Consider the following 18,957-nt stretch of genomic DNA (forward strand, 5'->3'; position numbering starts at 1 on the left):
TTTTATTTGTTTTTATTGTGATTTTTTATGTATTTTTTATCCTGTAAAATGCTTTGAATTACTTTGTGTACAAATTGTGCAATACAAATAAACTTGCCTTGCCTTACATACTGAAAATAAATGGTAACAAGAACTAGTCTGGAACTTGACTGGATAAATTAGGTGACAGAATTGCCCATGGATGAAACAATTATCGATTAGTTAAAGGATGCACTGCGTAACATTTCTTGTGTAAGATTCGCCACCTGCTTATCTCCATGGAAATATTATTGCTTTGTCTACAATATTCTGCAGTATAGATTAAACCTACATGCAGGTTAGAGCACAATGCTACATTACAGTTCAGATCTGTGGAGGGCACTGGATAAAAACAATATCTAGGTAAGTTAAAATGACTTAAATTAAGAACATTTGACTTTATTTGAGTAGATTTAACTTGACAAGTAAAATTGGAATAGGTGTGTTTTTCTTAATTAAAGCAACATTCAATTTTGATTCTTATTTTCTAAGAGCAAAAAGTTGTTGTTTTTCTCATTTTAAGCGTAGCAAGATGTATTTTCATATTTTAAGTACAGAAAGTCTCGTTCCACTGGCAGATAATTTTACTCGTCAAGTGAAATTTACTCAAATCATGATCAAACTTTCTTCATTCATATCATCTTAACTTGACTAAATTTAGATTTTTGCAGTGAGTCGCTCCTATTCACTGAAGAAATTATTGTATTTTTGAGCAATAAAACCATCTGTAATGAATAAATGCAATGGATTTTGTTGTTTAAGGTTTAATGCCATACCATGGAACATTCCAGGCAAAGCAATAACATCTCCATGGAGAGAAATTGGTTGCAGAGTGGACCCTTAATTATGCAAAAACTTTTCCTCATTAGGATTGCAATTAGTCACTATTTAAGTTGATGATTTGCCTTTGTATAAATCCAAAACTACTCAAATGACATAACGTAATCGCTTTTGTCTCCAATTTTATTTTGAAACGTTTTACCGGATGTTGTTGCCCTCCACATTCCCGACTTCTCCAAACTGAACTAATCCAAGTGTCAGCGCGGAGACGCACACAGCAGCAGCAGGTCGCGACGTCCCTGTCCACACGAGGACCGGACCCGGGAGATCCACAGGAGCAGCAGGCGCGTGTACCCGACCTGAGCACCCTCTTTTACCCGCTTTCACTTCCACATTCACCCCTGAAGTGACAAGTGTCGCTCCGGGAAAACTCCGGGGGAAATTCGCGCGACTTTCGGCTCCGGGACTCACCTGAATATGGCTTCTACCACCTGCACAAGATTTACGGACGAATACCAGCTTTACGAGGAGCTGGGAAAGTAAGTTTAAACTGCAAACATCACGCAAACTACGCTAAAAATGCTCTTCATAAGAAATAGTTGGAATTAAAGTAACTTAGTGCGTTTTATTTTCGTGCGTAAAACCAAACAAACCTACTGCTAACCCCATCAGCCTCCTTTTAATAGGCAACCTGTTGTTTTTCTGCGTGCACTTTGCGTCAGAAACTCGTAAAATACACTTATATGCATTGGTTTTGGAAGAAATTACTCTAATGCCATGTTTTGTTGACGTCTGGTGAACTTTCGTAGTAGGTACCCGCCCTTTTACAGTAACCCACTGTACTGCGCTGGCACCAGGTCAATTTCTCCACACGAGTTTCCTTAAAGCTCCTAGTGAAAGCTGTCTCAGGGTGTCTGGAGAATTAAAATGGCTCGTTTTGAATATTTGTATTTACTTCCTACTTCTTCATTTAAGCTATTTATATCTGTCTAATGTGCCCACTTGTATGTTGACTCAAGTCTTTAAGATGACACAGCATGAGTAAGATTCTTTTGGGTGCGTTTTAAGGCGTTTTCAAAGCTCGACCAGTCTGTTCAACACATGTAACAGCACTGTTGCAATTATGAGCATTAGAGCAATTACAGTCTGGTCTGGTTTTACAGCTATATTCAAAATTATCTCTTTTATACTTGCTGCAAATTTGGGGAAACTGTGTAATACCATGCAATTTTCAATATTGTTTTTCTTAATCCACGTAACCCAACACAGAAATCACACTGTACGTATCCAGTGCTTCTTCGTTTGGCCTTTTAGATTGTGTACATGATTCGACCATCTGACCTAAAAACAAAAAAATGTCACCCTGAATGAATTAAGATAAAGTAACGACTTAATTTGCAGATTTTATTGTGCGGTTGATAGGGATGTAACAATAACTGAAATATTGTGATATTGCATCGTCAAAAGTCTCACAATAATATCATGGGCCATCACAATATATCGAACTGCAAGTCTCTTTGCTTAAATTCATTGTTTTGGTGCAGTAATAGGTAAAAAAAAACTGAGTGAACTACATATACCATGATCCTTTGCTCCATTACAGCGCAGACACAGAAAGGTAATGCAAATAATAATCAGAATCATCATTTTTAAGCACGTTTAAATCTTAATTCTTTGGTTTATGAAGGAACAAAAGTCTTGTCAAGGCATTTTAAAAGGAAAAAGTTGCATTTTCACAATTTATTTATTTTTTGCGTCAACAGAATATCGCAATAAATATCGTATCGTGAGATGTATATATTGTGAAAATACCGTATAGAGAGATTTGAATATCGTTACATCCCTAGTGGCTGGATACATTTAACTGTATAATGAACCTTGTCACTAAAAAATACAGTAATACTGACCAGGGTTGTCCAAAAAAATCGATAACCTGATGCTTGTGGTGTGCATTGCCTTGAGTTTGACAATACAACACACGATCTGCATGTCATGATTTAATATATCCCGATATATCCTGATACTAAAACAATGGATGATGTATTGCAATTTATCAGTAATTACTAGGGATGTAACAATGACCGAATTATTATGAAATCGTATCGTCAAAGTTCTCACAAATATTGTGGACCATCACAATATATCGAATTTGCTTAAATTAAGAGTTATGGTGCAACAATAGCTAAAAAAAGAAAAAGGGAACTACATAGACCATGATCCTTTGCTCCATTTCAGTGTAGACTACAAGAAGAAATAACAGTTCTAAGCACTTTTAAGTCTTAATTCTTTGGATTAAGTCTTGTCAAGGCATTTTAAGAGGAAAAAGTCGCATATTAACAGTTTTGTTTGCCACCACAAAATATCGCAATAAATATCGTACCGTGAGATGTATATTGTGAAAATATCGTACAGAGAGATTTGGATATTGTTACATCTCTAATCTTGAGCTTCCCCACCATATCCTGAGCTTTTCCACGATATTGCAATAATTATCGTACAGTGAGACCTGGATATTGTTATACCCCTAGTAATTACTTATAATATACTCATCTACACCTGAATGAGAATAAAATGGTATGAAATATAATTTATTTAAAAAAAAAATTCAAATAATGGGATCTTTGAATGTAACTAATGAATTTTTGTGAAAATATTGTTTAAAAAAGTCTATTTGGGTGCATTTTGAAACGATTCAACAATTGTGCAGTCGAGTATCACGATTAGGACTGTGCAAAAATATTAAAATATCAATATATCGTATCATTTAATGTGATGATACAGTATTGATATCATGGGCAGCTGTATCAATATATCACCAATAACAATAATCGTCAAAAGTCTCACAGTAATATCGTGGACTATCACAATATATCGAATTACAAGTCCCTTTGCTTCAAATGCATTGTTTTATAGTAGCAACAGCTTATAAACATTGTAAACTACATATCCCATGATTCATTTCAGAGCAACCAACATGAAGAAATATGTTTTTTACTTGACTTCTTGGGATTATGTTGGAAATAATTCACACCAAACTCTTGTCAACGTATTTTAAAAGCCAAAAAATTGTCCTCTCTCAAAAATATCGCAATAAATATCGTACCGTGAGATGCATATCGTGATAATATTGTATCGAGAGATTTTGATATTGTTACTAGATACAAATTTCAACTAGTTTGCTTTTGATACTGAGACAAGATCAGTCAAAGTTGGACCTTTTCTGGATAGTTTTAGAGTTTTGTTTATTGTCAGTGTGGTATAAAAATCTGTATGGAGTATGAATCCTACTTAAAACCAAAATTAAGTATAAATTTGAGTATTTTGACAGCACGGTTATCAAAACACAACAGCTCTAACACTTCATATGAGACTGGAATCATGAAACAGCTGACTCACAAATCTGAAAACACTGTCCAATTCAAAACGCGTTCTTCCAAGTGTGAAATAGTAACATTATCACCAGTTGCTCATTGTTTTGGTGTGAAACTGCTTAGAGATAGAGCAGGAGAAGAGTTCATTTTGCACAGTTGTCACTCCACCGTCCAAATAGTGTGGATTTTTGGAGCTAAAAGTGCTGTTTGTTCAGATAAAAGCCTGGGAAAATCAATAGAGCTATTCCAGCCCTGAATGGATGTAGCCACTGCACACCGCTCCTGGACTACCTGAGGCCGCTCGGAATGTCGGCCTGAGAGGAAAATTCCTGTCATGACACATAGTAATTAGCTTCCTGGTATTCATGTTCCACACTTCACTCTTTAAAAAAAAAAAAAAAATGGAAGTGGAATGTCTCGTCAATCGGTCCTAGTTTTGTTTCAGTTTTATTAATGGATGCACTGATACATTTGTGGTATTAGATAACGGCGCACATAAACATTTTTCATGGAACGAAAATCAGTTCCAAGATATCCCATTTTGGTCTGTTAACTGGTGTAATAAGACGATTTACTGGCCTTACGTGACTTGTATTTTTTCAAAGCTGTTCTGTAGTTTCTTTATATGATAAATAAAAGTCACAAAACACGTTTGGATCGTTTTTTCACCTAATGCCATACTTGTGTTTAAAGGAAATAAATAATAGTGTCAGTCCTCGCCCTAGTATTGGTTGATATTGGGTATTGGTAGAGCCAAAGTATCAACATCTAGTCTGATTCATCAGCCGGTTTCACTTCGTGGAAACTGTCTGACCTCTCATCAGTAGGATTTGTTTACTCAATGGTAGGCAGATACTTTTTTTTATTTAACTAGTCGCTGCTATTTGGTCGTGACGTATATAATTCGCCAAATCCCGTAGGAAGAAGGGAAATAACATTTTTCCTCTTGATAAAATTCACCAAACATTCTCTTTGTTCCTGCTTTAAATCCTCGATCTCGTGAATTGTTGCCAACACAGAATGTCTGTCTTCGTCTACATCCATCTCGACGCTTTGTTTACTGTTGTGCTGCACCACAAAAGGGACCCAGACAGGCGCTTGAGTTTGACGTCATGACTTCACAGCTCTTCGCTGATTGGCCGGTGCGCGGTCTACAACTTCTGGGGTTCCTGCAAGCCGTCTAGTATATTCCGATTCCTGACCCAGTTGCTGGAGAGAAACGAAATTGAGCAGATGCCAGCCTGGCTAATCAACATTGGTATTGGAACAGAAAAAGCTGGATTTGTGCATCCTTAATTATTATTATTATTATTTTTTTGTCCTTGTTGGTTCCTAAAGCTACACTAACAATACTAATCACTACTATGTTATTTTATCTTAAGGCCATTTAAAACATAGATAGGACCAATTGTCTGCCCTTGGACCAGAGAGTTGTTTATTTTGCTTTTATAGTGATGTTTTGTCCTCTCCCGACTAATAATATGGCTGGTTGCAACAGGAAAGGCATCCATCATGATTGTATACAGTCAATTCTGTGGTGTTCTGATCATTTTTTTTTTTTTATTGAGATTTGTTTTATCTGAAATGCTCCATCCTACAGCACTACACATACACTACCGGTCAAAAGTATTAGAACAGCACACTTTTTCCAGTTTTTTACTGTTTACTGTTGAACAAAACATATTTTAAACTTTTGATTCATGAAAGTGTCCACCTTTGGCAGATATAACAGCTAAACACACTCGTGGCATTTTTTTTTTTTTTTTACAAAAGACATAAAATATTCTTCAGAAAGTTCTTCCCAAGTCTGTTGCAGAAGTTCCCATAAATGTGTGGCACTTGTAGTTGTTTTGACTTCCACTCTTCTGTCCAGTTCATCCAAAACCAGCTCGACCATGTTTTCAAGCTTTATCGTTTTGTTCTTTTTTCCTGAGGTAGTTTTGGCAGAGCTTAGACTTGTGTTTTGTATCTTTTATCTTTTTTTAACCTCTGTCTGTTCAGTTCTTACCTTTGTACCATTTCGAGCTCTTCATTGGACTAGCACGACTTGAATTGCAATAAATAACTGGAAAAATTAGGATGTTCTAAAACTTTTGACCGGTAGTGTCAAGCAGGACACGACCAGGCCAAGTCAGATCTGTGGAAAGGCATCACCATGAATGCAATGAAAAAAGCTGCAGAATAGATTAATTTAATGCCGCACTAGAACTCGCAAAGCAATAACATCTCTCTTGATACGATCAGCTGGCAGACGTTCCACCAGAAAAGTTTCTCAGTGCACCTTTTACAATAACTAGACATGTTTCTTGCCAGGAAAATTTACTGTACGTTTGTCCGCAAACCAATTCAAAGGATGAAGCTAACATTGTCAAGGAAAGTTATCAATGGACCGTAGGAGAAATCAATACTTTTCAATTTAGGTCTAGGTCTATAAATTGTACTTGTAAACTTCCACTCATTTTTTTTCCTGCTTTTTTCTCAGGGGTGCGTTCTCCGTGGTGCGACGCTGCATGAAGAATTCCACGGGGCAAGAGTACGCGGCCAAAATAATCAATACCAAGAAGCTATCTGCCCGAGGTGAGTGCAAGATATTCTCACGGATCCTCGAAATAGGGCTGTACAGTTACGGAAAAAAATCGGATTGTGATTTTTCATACAAGTAACACATTAGATATTTGTTTAAAAGGCAGGAGTTTATTTTATTGAAGTTCCTATATTACGCAAAATTGACTCTTGTGAACTTTATATTGTTGTTACCTCATCCAAAAGCAGACCTGGAGTTGTGTTTTTTTTTCATTCACACATGTTTGAGAGATCGTGGGTTGTTAGTCTGTTTACATCTCCAAAGCTCAAAATGCTCTGTTCCACCTTGTGATGTCATGAAGCGGTACTTGTCAACTGCTTCCTATTAGAGTTTTTAGAGAGGGGGGAGTTAAAGAAGCTATTTTTGTTAGGAAAGAGAATCCATCTTTGAACAGAAATGGGGGACTCGGACATCATCTATCTCCTGTGTACAACTCCATCCTCAAAAATAAATCAAAACAAGCAAAAAAAAACAAAAAAACAATAGGAATAGTCAGGTCAGGTCCAGAGGTGTGAAAGCTCCATTATGGCCCTGAATGATTCTGCTAATAAGACCCCACAATCAGTGCAAGATCAAAAGGCCTAACTAACAAACAGAAACTGTAAACAGGTAGATGTGTTAGTTTCAGAGTAGTTTCAGTGTAGTTGGCTCCATCCTTCAGGCAGATATAAGACGGTGTTCACCAGCATCTGACCAGAACTGAAGAAGCAGCTTGGATGCGCTGCAAAATTTTTGTCCAGTTGACCTAGTGCCTCCGCTCAAATTCATTTCTCGCCAGTGACTAGGTCAGGAATCAGAATACACTAGATGGTTCGCAAAAACCCTGGAAGTGTCAGTTCGGGCACCAGCCAATCAGCGAAGAGTCATATATTCTGTGTTGGCAACGATTCCCGAGATTGAGGATTTAAAGCTGAAACAAAGAGAATGTTCTGTGAATTTTGTCAAGGGGAAAGACGTGATTGCCCTTCTTCCTACGGGATTTGGGAAAAGCTTAATATACCAGTTATCCCCGTTAGCGGAGCATTACATACGTCACGACCAAATCAGAATCAGAATCAGAATTTATTTGTCATTTCAGTATAAAAAAATACACAGAAACGAAATACTGCACTCAGGTCTGGGTCAACACCAGCATAGATAATGGTAAGAATGAATAGTTTTTAAAAATTGTATGTCAAATACAGTCTTTTAAAAACAGCCCCCTACCTGCCCCCGTTTTCTAAAGTGCGTTCCAAGTCAGTGCTGTTTTGTAAGATGCATTACTGTCTGTGCTTTCTGAATAGCAGAGATTGGGTAAATGGAAAAAAGTACTCACCTACCGTCGAGCGAACAAATCGTAATGCTGCGAGGTCAGATGGTTTCTACAAAGTGAAATCGTCAGATGAATCATAGCTACCTATTACCTTTTAGTTCGGTAGAGACTGGTGATCCAAAGCTGAAGTTCTCCAAATGATTCTAGTGAAGGTGTATGGAGTTTAAAAGCACAGTGGGGTGCTTCCTGTATTACCACATGACATCACAGGGTGGACCAGAGTGTTTTCTGTTTGAGAGAATATGCAGTGTGCAGGCTTGTGTGTTAAACATGTGTGAATGAAACAAAACTGTACTCTAGGCACATTTGCAATGAGGAAACATTATAACATAGATCAGAAAATAGCGTAATATAGTGAAGACTGAAATTTGAAATGTAAAGTTGTTCAAGAATCCCAAGTATTTCAGAACCTGTTTGTAGACATCTAAACTACAGGTACAACAAGATCTTTCTATAAATATCTACAATATGCAATTACAGCCTTTGAAATTTGTAATCGGGCCAACTCAAATTGCAATTTCAATTTGGAATATGTTGTGCAGCCCTACCGGAAAACCTGGAAATCCCAGAACATCAAGTCCTTCAGTCCAGTTTTCTGTTTTTAGCCACTTTCTTTGTTAGTTTCGTCAACTTGTTTTGGTGAATCACTCTCGTGACAATCTTTCATCTCTTCCTTTTCTCATGATGGCAAAAGTGGCAGACAGTATGACAGTGCCGAGCGGAGTTTGTGTGAGTCAACCGGAGCCTCTGATTGGTCACAGGCTCATGAGTCACTGTCGGCAGGCTTTTAAATTTGACATTTGAAAAGTAGGTAAAATGTTGTCGTCATGGGAATATGAATATGAAATTTTGCAAGTGTTGTAGTGTGAAGTTGAAATGTGTGAAACAGTAGAGATTTGTTGCTAAATGTTTGATTTTGGAGATTTTGATTCGTTTGGGGAGGTACAGATTAGAGATTTAGGGTACCCTCCCAGATTGATCATGGTACTAAGGTTAGACTGTAAGATGGTTAACGAAATAGTTTTGATTTGTGTGTGTGTTTTTTAAAGGTCCTATACTGCGCAAAACTGACTCTTGTGAGTTTTAAGCCATGTTAGAAAGTGGTTACCTCCTCAAAAACATACCTGGAGTTCCATTTCTTTCACACATGTTTGAGTAAACTGGCATTATTAGTCTGTCTACATCTTCAAAGCTCAAAATGTCATGAAGCGGTACTTTTCAAGTTAACAGCTAAGTTTTACTTTTTGCTCAGTACTATAGAGCAATTCCAGAGCTGAAATTATCCATGAAATCCATATCTATGCTTATTTAGGACTTTTTTTTCTCAAACTGAAAACACTGCGATGTCATTTGGTAATACAGGAAGTGCTCCGCTGTGTTTTTAAGCTCCACACAACTTCAGTAGATCAATCATTTGGATGATTTCAGCCCAGGAATTGGCAGTCTATACTGAACTAAATGTAAAAAGTACTCAAAGTAATTCAAAGTGCTTTACAGAATAAGAAATACATTAAAATCACAGTAAAAACAAATCAAAACATAAATAATCATCATAAAATTAAAAAGAAAGAGAGACATTAAATTAGAGAGAAGAGTGCGGAGTTCAGTCATATGCACAGCTAAACAGAATAGTTTTGAGCCTGGATTTAAACAAAAGTAGTAGGCCTGTCTCACAGTAAAGTAAACATACAGTAGCTGTTAATTTAACCTACACCAGGGGTCTCCAACCTGTAACTCAGGAACTACCAGTAGCTCTCCACCCCCTCCCAAGTAGCTCACCAACGGATTATTTACCATTGTAAGTGTATCATTTTTATGCCTAACTTGGTGCACTGATAAATGGATAATGGTTTATGTTTTATGAGCATCTAACTGTTCCCCATCTAAGACTCGCCGTGGCTCTTATATTTACTCAGTTTTTTTGCGACTGCCTAAATTAGTAGCTCTCTGGCATTTTTGTTTCGTAAAGTTCACTGGAGAAAAAAGGTTGGAGACCCCCGACCTACACCTTCATGACATGACAAGGTGGAACAGAGCGTTTTGAGCTTTGGAGATGTAGACAGACTAATAATAAAAGGTTACTTGAACATGTGAATGAAACAAAACTCAACTCCAGGTCTGTTTTTGATGAGGTAACAACATTATAACATGACTTAAAGCTACAAGAGTCCATTTTGTGCAATATAGGACCTTTAATACCACAATAAGCACAAGCAATACGTCTTCTGTAAAGAAACCATTCACAGACAAGTGTTCAGTTTACCAATCAGCATGAATAACCCAAACTGTAATCCTTTATAAGCTATTGTATATATCTCCTTTGTCGCTCTATAGTGTTTACTCATCATATTGCCCGTTCAGTTCTTGTTTATTGTCTCGTGCGTTGCTCCTCTTGCGCTGCCAGGCCTCTCTCCCCTCCTCATTAGCCTGTTCCGGGCTGAGGGGCTGGGGCAGAGCAGCAGCGTGGGCCTGTGTTTCCGATGTGGAGCTCATGATTGATCCTTAATATGCTGATGGATGCGCACACACTGCTGACAAACAAAGGCCCCAACCCACGGACGCAGGGTACAATGGTCGAACATGTAAGGGCGGACTATCACCTTTTCAAGACGGCACTGACCAATCACAACTCTCGATTCAGTTTATTTCCTATTAGGGGTGGATGTTCGATCGGATTTGAATCAAGATCGAGATTCAGTCAGTTGTAATCTTCAATGATCAGCTTCGGTCTTTTTAAAGGTGCATTGTCTAACTTTTCTGGCGGAGGGTCCGTCAAATACTTTTCTCCGTGAAGGTGTTATTGCGTTGTCTGGAATATTTCACACTTGCCACGTTTATATTCGATCTTAATTCTGAATAATTTATTTCTGAATTAAGATTAAGACCATGTAAACACTTAATTCCTAATGAAAATGATTATTCGGAATTAAACTTAATTGCGAAGTAAGTGGGTGGTTTATTCCGATTTTAAAACCAAATTAATTTATTCCTCGATTACGTAAAGGTTTATTCTTAAAAATAATTCCTGTCATTGAGGGCATGCTTGTTGGGTCGCCATTCTGACGCGATCCGGACAATCCGCCTCCAACAGTCCTGGCTTCGGACTTTCATCCACGTCTCTTTGGATTTGCGAGCGGGATGCGGGAGTGGGCTGAGGTAGAGCAACTGTTGACTCGACTGAGTTTGTCTTCTACCTCTCTTCACCGACACGACAGACGTAAAGCGTGATGAGAGAATTCTCCAGCAGCTGCTTGATTATCATCAGAACGACTGCGGAAAAAGTTTATATCATATTTGTGTCCGTGCTGTAACAACAAACCAAGATGACAAAAAAGCCGGTAGCAGCTGAAGTGTGTGTTTTCTTCCGGTCGATGTAAATATAGGTTCCAGATAGGGATGTAACTGTAATATCGTGATATCATATCGTCAAAGTTCTCACAATAATATCGTGGACCTTCACAATATATCAAATTACAAGTCTCTTTGCTTAAATTAAGAGTTATGGTGCAGCAATAGCTAAAAAAAGACAGAGGGAACTACGTCGACCATGATCCTTTGCTCCATTTCAGTGTAGAATACAAGAAGAAATAACAGTTCTAAACACTTTTAAGTCTTAGTTCTTTGAATTTTAAGGCATTTTAAGAGGAAAAAGTAGCATATTAACAGTGCAGCCTCCACAAAATATCACAATAAATATCGTACTGTGAGATGTATATCATGAAAATATCGTACCGAGAGATTTGGATATTGTTACATCCCTAATCGTGAGCATCTTCTCCATATCGTGAGCTTTCCCAAGATATCACAATAAATATCGTACCGTGAGGTTCATACCGTGATGATATCATATCGTGAGGCTTGGATATCTTTACACCCGTAGTAATTTATTTGTAATTTTACTTGTGATTTGTGTGATTTCCAGTTTAAATTATGGTCTATAGTTACTCCTGTTTTCAAAGACTCTTTCTAGTGGTGTGTTAATGAGCATAATTTGTACATGATTTTGTTCTTTTCGTTTTGCAAATATAATAAATTTTGTGTTTTCTATGTTTAGCGACAATCAGAGTTTAATTTTATGCACTGTTTTATGGATCTGTTTTTTGTTTTTTTTAATGTGGCTACGACCTGTAAGCCTTCAAATGTTTACTTTCTTAATGACAAAAATGGATTGCGTATTCCCTTGTCGTATATTTCCATCACCTGAGCTAACATGAGTCGAGCGGTGAGTGAGAACACGGCGGTTTCTCGTGTGATTGGCCGCGCTCTAGAACATGAGCGATGATGGGCATTCCGCAGCACCACACAGCCCGTTTATGGAGCAGCCTCTCTGTGGATGGCTGCTCCATTTCTCTGATTGCTTTGGCCCAGTGCCTCCCTCGCAGCTAGAGGACGAAGAGGAGAGCGAAGCGGGCCTCCTCTTCATCACGACGAGAAGAGGGGACTTTTGGTGGAAGAAAGTCAGTTGTTCAGTTGGGAGTAATTGGCACTGAGGAGGTGTGACGTTGTGTTCTTTAAGATAAGCCTGTTGTGGGCAAGTGGGCAAGGAAATGTTGGTAAAAGTAAAGGAAGTCATTTAATTATTTAATTCTAGTAGAAACATATCACGTCCACTCTAGGTTTGGGCTACAGACAGTTCTTATTACAGCTTGAAGTGACCCAAATCCAATTTTTTCGCCCCATACGACTTGTATCTGGTCTTTTAATGACAGTCTGAACGATACAGATCCGATCTTTTCAAATGCGACCCAGGCCACTTGGATATGTGCTCCTAAAACCGATACATATCCGATCTTTTGACATGTGACTTCAGTCTCAACGGTCAGGTCACATTCATCCCACCTACACGTCAGGCTCGGAGTCTAGTCAATGGAGGGAAAACGAGGGTAGAGAGCGTATTAATATTTGGAGGGGTTTTATCGGAACCGGGCAATTTTTGAAATGATTGCCAAAGAAATGTTCGAGCGCTGCTACGGACGGTCCTGGCTCCAATGTCAACGAAAAATTAAGAGCCTGCGAGCCAAATACAAGGAGTATACAAGCAATACAAGACTCAAACAAACGAAGCGGCCGTGGATGTGTAACCTGTCCATTCTACGAAGAACTGGACCATATTTTGGGAGACAAGCGACTTTGACGACATCGTGTCCTCCAACGCACATGCGGGACACTTTTGGAACGTTTAAAGTTCACACTGGAGATCACATACAAGTCACATTTAATTGGAAATGTGAACGACCTCGTAAACAAAACGGGTTTCACAAAAAAAATCCGAATTGAGCATTAAGCCCTGCAGTCTGAACGTAGCCTTAGACTCAGAGTTGTACCACGTCTTTACTACGAGATGCGATAGTGGAGGTTTTTGTTCTTATTTTTTGATTGTGTGATTTTGTGTGTGTGTATTTCAGATAGTTAAAGCTGGGATGTCTGAAAAAAGTGAAAATAAGTACTTGGGGGAGGCAGTAGCTCTGTTGGTAGAGCATTTGTCCACTGATCTGAAGTTTGGGGGTTCGAATCCTGCTCTCGACATAAAAAACTAGAAAAGCACTCAGAGAGCGCAGACCTCCGCCAAGGACTACCCCCATTTTTTCAATCAGTCTTCTGGATCAGATCCAGATCAGCCTTTGGAATATGAAAGAGGATCCCATTGTCCATCCATGAGTCAAATTTCATGGGGTTTGTTCAATAATTAACCGAGATATTGAGAAACAAAATTTTTGGCCCCATTTACCACAATGTTAACTACAATTTCAAAGTGATCCAGAATCCAGGATTTCTTCCGGATCACCCCCAAAATGAAATCAGTTCTTCCTTTTCACATTTCCAACAAATCCTGAAAATTTCATCAAAATCAGTCCATAACTTTTTGAGTTATGTTGCTAACAAACAAACAAGCAAACAAACAGACAAATGCCGGCAAAAACATAACCTCCTTGGCGGAGGTAAAAAAAGAATCATTGGTTGAGCAGTCAGATCCATTGACCCACAGGTTGGCGGTGCGATTCTAGCTCTCACAGATGAATGCTGTCTTTGTGTCCTTGGGCAAGACACTTAACCCACCTCACCCCCAGTGTCTGTGTACATTGGAGTATGAATGTGTGTGAATGGGCGAGTGTAAAGTGTAAAGTAAAGTGCTTTCAGTGCCTTGAAGGTGGAAAAACGCTGTATAAAATTACGACCGTTTACTTAATAAGTACTTAAATCTTTCTTTATGCTCTTTAAATCTTTGCATGAATTATTTTTTATAAGACATCATTAGTACAGCTTTTTCAGACAGAAAAGTGAAGCAGTGCACATCCAATCAGCTGTCATCCCAAAGAGTAAGACAGTGACTCACTTTTTCTTTCTTTTTTACAAGTTTGGAATAGATAATTGTTTTTCTAATTGGATGAAGATGGTGTGTCATGGTTCTGCTTTTAGAATTCACTTTTAGTTGAGCAAATTTGAATTTACTCATTTATATATAAATAAAAAAAAAACTAACAAGAAAAACAATTGGACAATCCAGCTTTTAAGCATCAACATAAATGCTTTACACATACAGTATCTTTTTTTTTTTTTGAGGTGTTGTTGGTTTAACTCTTTAACTCTTAAACTCTCTGTTGGAAATTAATTATATGTATATCTGTATATTGGTATATTTTATTATATGCGCTTTGTGTTGCATTTTTGTATGAAAAGCGATCTGTAAATAAAGTTTGATTGATTGATTGATTGATTGATATATTGAGTGTGCTGGAGTTATGCACTTTTGTGTTGCTGTACTTTTCCCCGCCTGGAGATGATTTCACATCAACCGGCTGAGCGACTGAAAACGGAAATTTGCCACGCTGGCTATAATCTTTACATATTTACATTTAAAAGTTCATTATTATGTGCTGTCCCTTTACAAATAAATAAGAAATATCCACAATGAAGCTACAATATCTTTCAATATCTTTCTAAATTTCTTTCTACACTTCAATGAATGACATTGTTTGAGTTTTAACAGCAACATTCAGGATTTCTTAAAGTCAAGCCATTACCTTTACCTATATTTTTGATGTTTTGATCTATATTTTAACCTTGAAATTGACAATAAGGGACATGCCCGACCTCAATGACACCAATAGAAAAAACTTAGTCCTATATGTCTACTATAATATATAAAAAATGTGGAGGGGTTTTCTTTTTTATTTTCACACAAATTTACCTAGAAGCTGACTTACCCTCATCTTAAGACTAGAAAATTTTGATTCCTTATGATGTCCCATTTCCAGAGATACCTTGGTTTTTTATATCGGACCAGTAGTTGCTGAGTAAATGCAATTTGAAAGTGAAAAAAAAATGAAATTGCGATATCTAAGTTTTGAGATTTTGAATTTCTTGGCTATAACCACTTTTCTTTGCAACTGGACAATGTGAGCGTTCAAATTGCAATTTTTTGGAGGTGAATTAAGGTGGAATGACCCTAATGTAGTATTTGTTTTTAATCACGAGAAGTACATAACACACTGAACATGACAACACTGTACATATGTGTGTGGTTTCTGCTTGATTCACTTTCGTTTACATCCAGCAGATTTACATTACATTATAGCTGCAGTCTGTTTTTCACTTCGTTCACTTGTATAAGCTCCACATGCCAAATGGTAGCCTGCCTATTCTTCATCTGGAAATCTCAAACACCCGAGCAGCACCATTTAGCAGCTGACCTCTGGATTTCTGACAGAGCTGGAACAATCTGAGCGCTCGGATGTAGCCGGTGATTTATAGCGCTGTATAGCTCTGTATTCTAGTTGTTTCCATGATAAAACCCAGGCCTTAAATCATAAAATGCGTTGTAATCCGGCTTAGGGTCATTTTACAAGTGTGGATTCCTGGCAGATCGCGCGGGAGGACTGGATGAGTGAGGGAAACCCCGAGAAGAGTGCGTGCCGTGAGGAGACAGTCTAAACAGGAAGCAGAGTGCTGTTCGCTCGCTTGAGTTATGTTACTGGGAAAAGGTAAAACCGCCATGTCTCCATCTCCTGCTGCTCAGGTTTAATCTGTAAAACTCACTTTTCACTCTTGTACAAACTAATATCAGATGAAATTAAGACATATTGTTTTTAAGACCTGTTTTTGATTATTATTATTGTTATATATTTAAACTTATCTTAGGTTAAGGTGCATTTTATTGTCCCTGTTGGCAAATTTGTCCTCTGCATTGCCTGTTCCAGTCCATAGACGTTGAATTCCAAATAAATAGGAAGTGAGCATGGTCGTGATTCTGGCTCCATCAATTCCAATTCATTTTGTATTGAAAAAAAAAATTGCCCCTCTCTCTTTGACTGTTGCTGTCAGGCTCATTATTTTGGTCTTAAAATGTTTGTATTATCACAGTCTACCTGATCATGATCTTTATTTTACTATTTTGTCCCTATATTGTCCCTTTATTTTGCAGTTTTGTCCCTAAATCAATTCCTGTTCCTAATATCTTCTTGCTGGAACGCTTCATTTGACTGGAGCTGAACACTACGGGTGACGTCAACTCTGTTAGTCTACTTCTTTTTACAATTCATAGTGTTAAAATACTATAAAACTACTTTAAAAGGATTGCATAATTATGATTAACAACTCTGAATGGCTAGCTGGACAAAATACAGCATAACTAAACTTTCTATAACTTGACATCTTGATGTACTTTTATCTCAATCTTCAGTAGAGGTGTGTAAAAATATTGAAATGTTGATATATCGTATCGTTTAATTTGATGATACAGTATCGATATCGCAGGCTGCTGTATTGATATATCCCCAAGAGTATTTTTAGGTATATTTTACAAAATTATTTTGTGTAAGAGCGAAAATTGTATGGACATTTTAATAGTTTTGATGACTAAAGTGAGCGTTTCTTATGAACTTTCCACAAACTTAGTGGACTTAGTAAACATTTAGTATCACAGCCATGATTTAGCCTTTGTTTTTCACTGAACCGTATCGAATAGATATGAAATAGTGTATTGAATCGTATTGAATCGAAAGTGCACTGTATCGTGATATGTATTGTATCATGGCCTGTTTATCAAGGTATGTATCATATCAGCAACTTCTTACTGATACCCACCCCTAATCTTGAGACAACGTAACAGTAAAATAATGTCATTTCTTTTTTTGAAAATATGCTAAATTAAACTTGTTCAGTTGACGTTTTATTACCTATTACCAGTTCTTATCATTGATCAGTAAGTATAAAAACCCACACATCAGTTTTATTATTGTGCCAGCTATATGTTTGAAAATGACAATGCATTACCGTGGATAGATCCTTGGAATACATATCCATAAAATTCTGGTACTAAAAATTGTGGCATTAAAATTCAGCACCATAGCCCAAGGTCGTACGAAGCACACGAGGGAGGGATGGAAGTAGGAAGTGGGCCACGGTAGATGGGACAGTGCCTGGATGGAGACGACCTCGAATCAATATCAAGATGAACGCCACGACTCGCCTGAAATAAAACAGATGTGATTTAGAAATGGTTGATAAGCTCCGTTGTATATAGGAGTCTGCTGTAAACCTGCTGCTTTGTATCATTGCATGTTAATAGGGCCACAACCTTTGATTTACATGACAGCCCTGGAGGATATTTTGGTTGTGCGGATTTTATTGTCGGTGATAAAATATCGGCAGTGTTCCAGAGTTTAATGTGGTAGACTGGAAGTCGCGAATGGTGAAATCTGTGGAAGGTTCACTGTGTAACTTGTCCTGGTACAACGTTTATATCGTCCCAGCTTAAGGGAGTTTGTAAAAGAGTTTGTAAAGGATTTTGTGAAAGAGTTTGTAAAGGATTTTGTAAAAGAGTTTGTAAAGGATTTTGTAAAAGAGTTTGTAAAGGATTTTGTAAAAGAGTTTGTAAAGGATTTTGTAAAAGAGTTTGTAAAGGATTTTGTAAAAGAGTTTGTAAAGGATTTTGTAAAAGAGTTTGTAAAGGATTTTGTAAAAGAGTTTGTAAAGGATTTTGTAAAAGAGTTTGTAAAGGATTTTATAAAAGAGTTTGTAAAGGATTTTGTAAAAGAGTTTGTTAAAGGATTTATTAAAGAGATTTGTAAAGATTTTATTAAAAGAGTTTGTAAAGGATTTTGTAAAAGAGTTTGTAAAGATTTTTTGTAAAGAGTTTGTAAAGGATTTGTAAAAGAGTTTGTAAAGGATTTTGTAAAAGAGTTTGTAAAGGATTTTGTAAAAGAGTTTGTAAAGGATTTTGTTAAAGAGTTTGTAAAGGATTTTGTTAAAGAGTTTGTAAAGGATTTTATTAAAGAGTTTGTAAAGGATTTTATTAAAGAGTTTGTAAAGGATTTTATTAAAGAGTTTGTAAAGGATTTTATTAAAAAGTTTGTAAAGGATTTTATTAAAGAGTTTGTAAAGGATTTTGTAAAAGAGTTTGTAAAGGATTTTGTAAAAGAGTTTGTAAAGGATTTTGTAAAAGAGTTTGTAAAGGATTTTGTAAAAGAGTTTGTAAAGGATTTTGTAAAAGTTTGTAAAGGATTTTGTAATAGTTTGTGAAGGATTTTTAAAAAAAGAGTTTGTGAAGGATTTTGTAAAACATATATAAAGAAGTTTGTAAATTAGGGCTAATTGAAGTAAATATGTAATATTCTTATCTCAATGGGTACAGAATTTACCCCTCAACCAGAGGATTTCCAGTACAGATCCAGGACAGGTTTGTGCACACATCTTTAGTAACACATGTTCAGTGCTTGAGGAGCTCTGTGTTCTTGGGAAAAAGAAAAAAAACTGGAGGTGAGTAGGACTGGGTATCATTAACAAGTTGACGGTACGAAACATACCTCGATATCATGGCTGTGATAATAAAAGTCTTTGTTAAAACCACTTCTTGTGCAAAGTGAATATGACACAGCCCATTTTAAACATCA

The 18,957-nt window shown here is 37.1% G+C and overlaps 1 protein-coding gene across 2 annotated transcripts in view; it reads left to right on the forward strand.

Annotated features, from left to right (window-relative positions):
• The first annotated feature begins 1,042 nt into the window (after positions 1–1,042).
• The window catches only part of LOC110158726 (calcium/calmodulin-dependent protein kinase type II delta chain), a 177,370-nt gene continuing 159,455 nt past the window's right edge, over positions 1,043–18,957 (forward strand). Inside the window, exons 1-2 of one of the 2 annotated variants that reach the window (XM_055156699.1) lie at positions 1,043–1,337; positions 6,652–6,746. In XM_055156699.1, coding sequence (XP_055012674.1) covers positions 1,276–1,337; positions 6,652–6,746 — 157 coding nt within the window. In that variant the 5' untranslated portion in view covers positions 1,043–1,275. The remainder of the gene's footprint in view (positions 1,338–6,651; positions 6,747–18,957) is intronic. The other variant, XM_055156700.1, reaches the window with a different exon arrangement.

The sequence above is a fragment of the Boleophthalmus pectinirostris genome, unplaced genomic scaffold (assembly GCF_026225935.1).
Source record: "Boleophthalmus pectinirostris isolate CB_2022bp ecotype Guang Dong unplaced genomic scaffold, ASM2622593v1 HiC_scaffold_20, whole genome shotgun sequence".
Classification (NCBI taxonomy): Eukaryota; Metazoa; Chordata; class Actinopteri; order Gobiiformes; family Gobiidae; genus Boleophthalmus; species Boleophthalmus pectinirostris.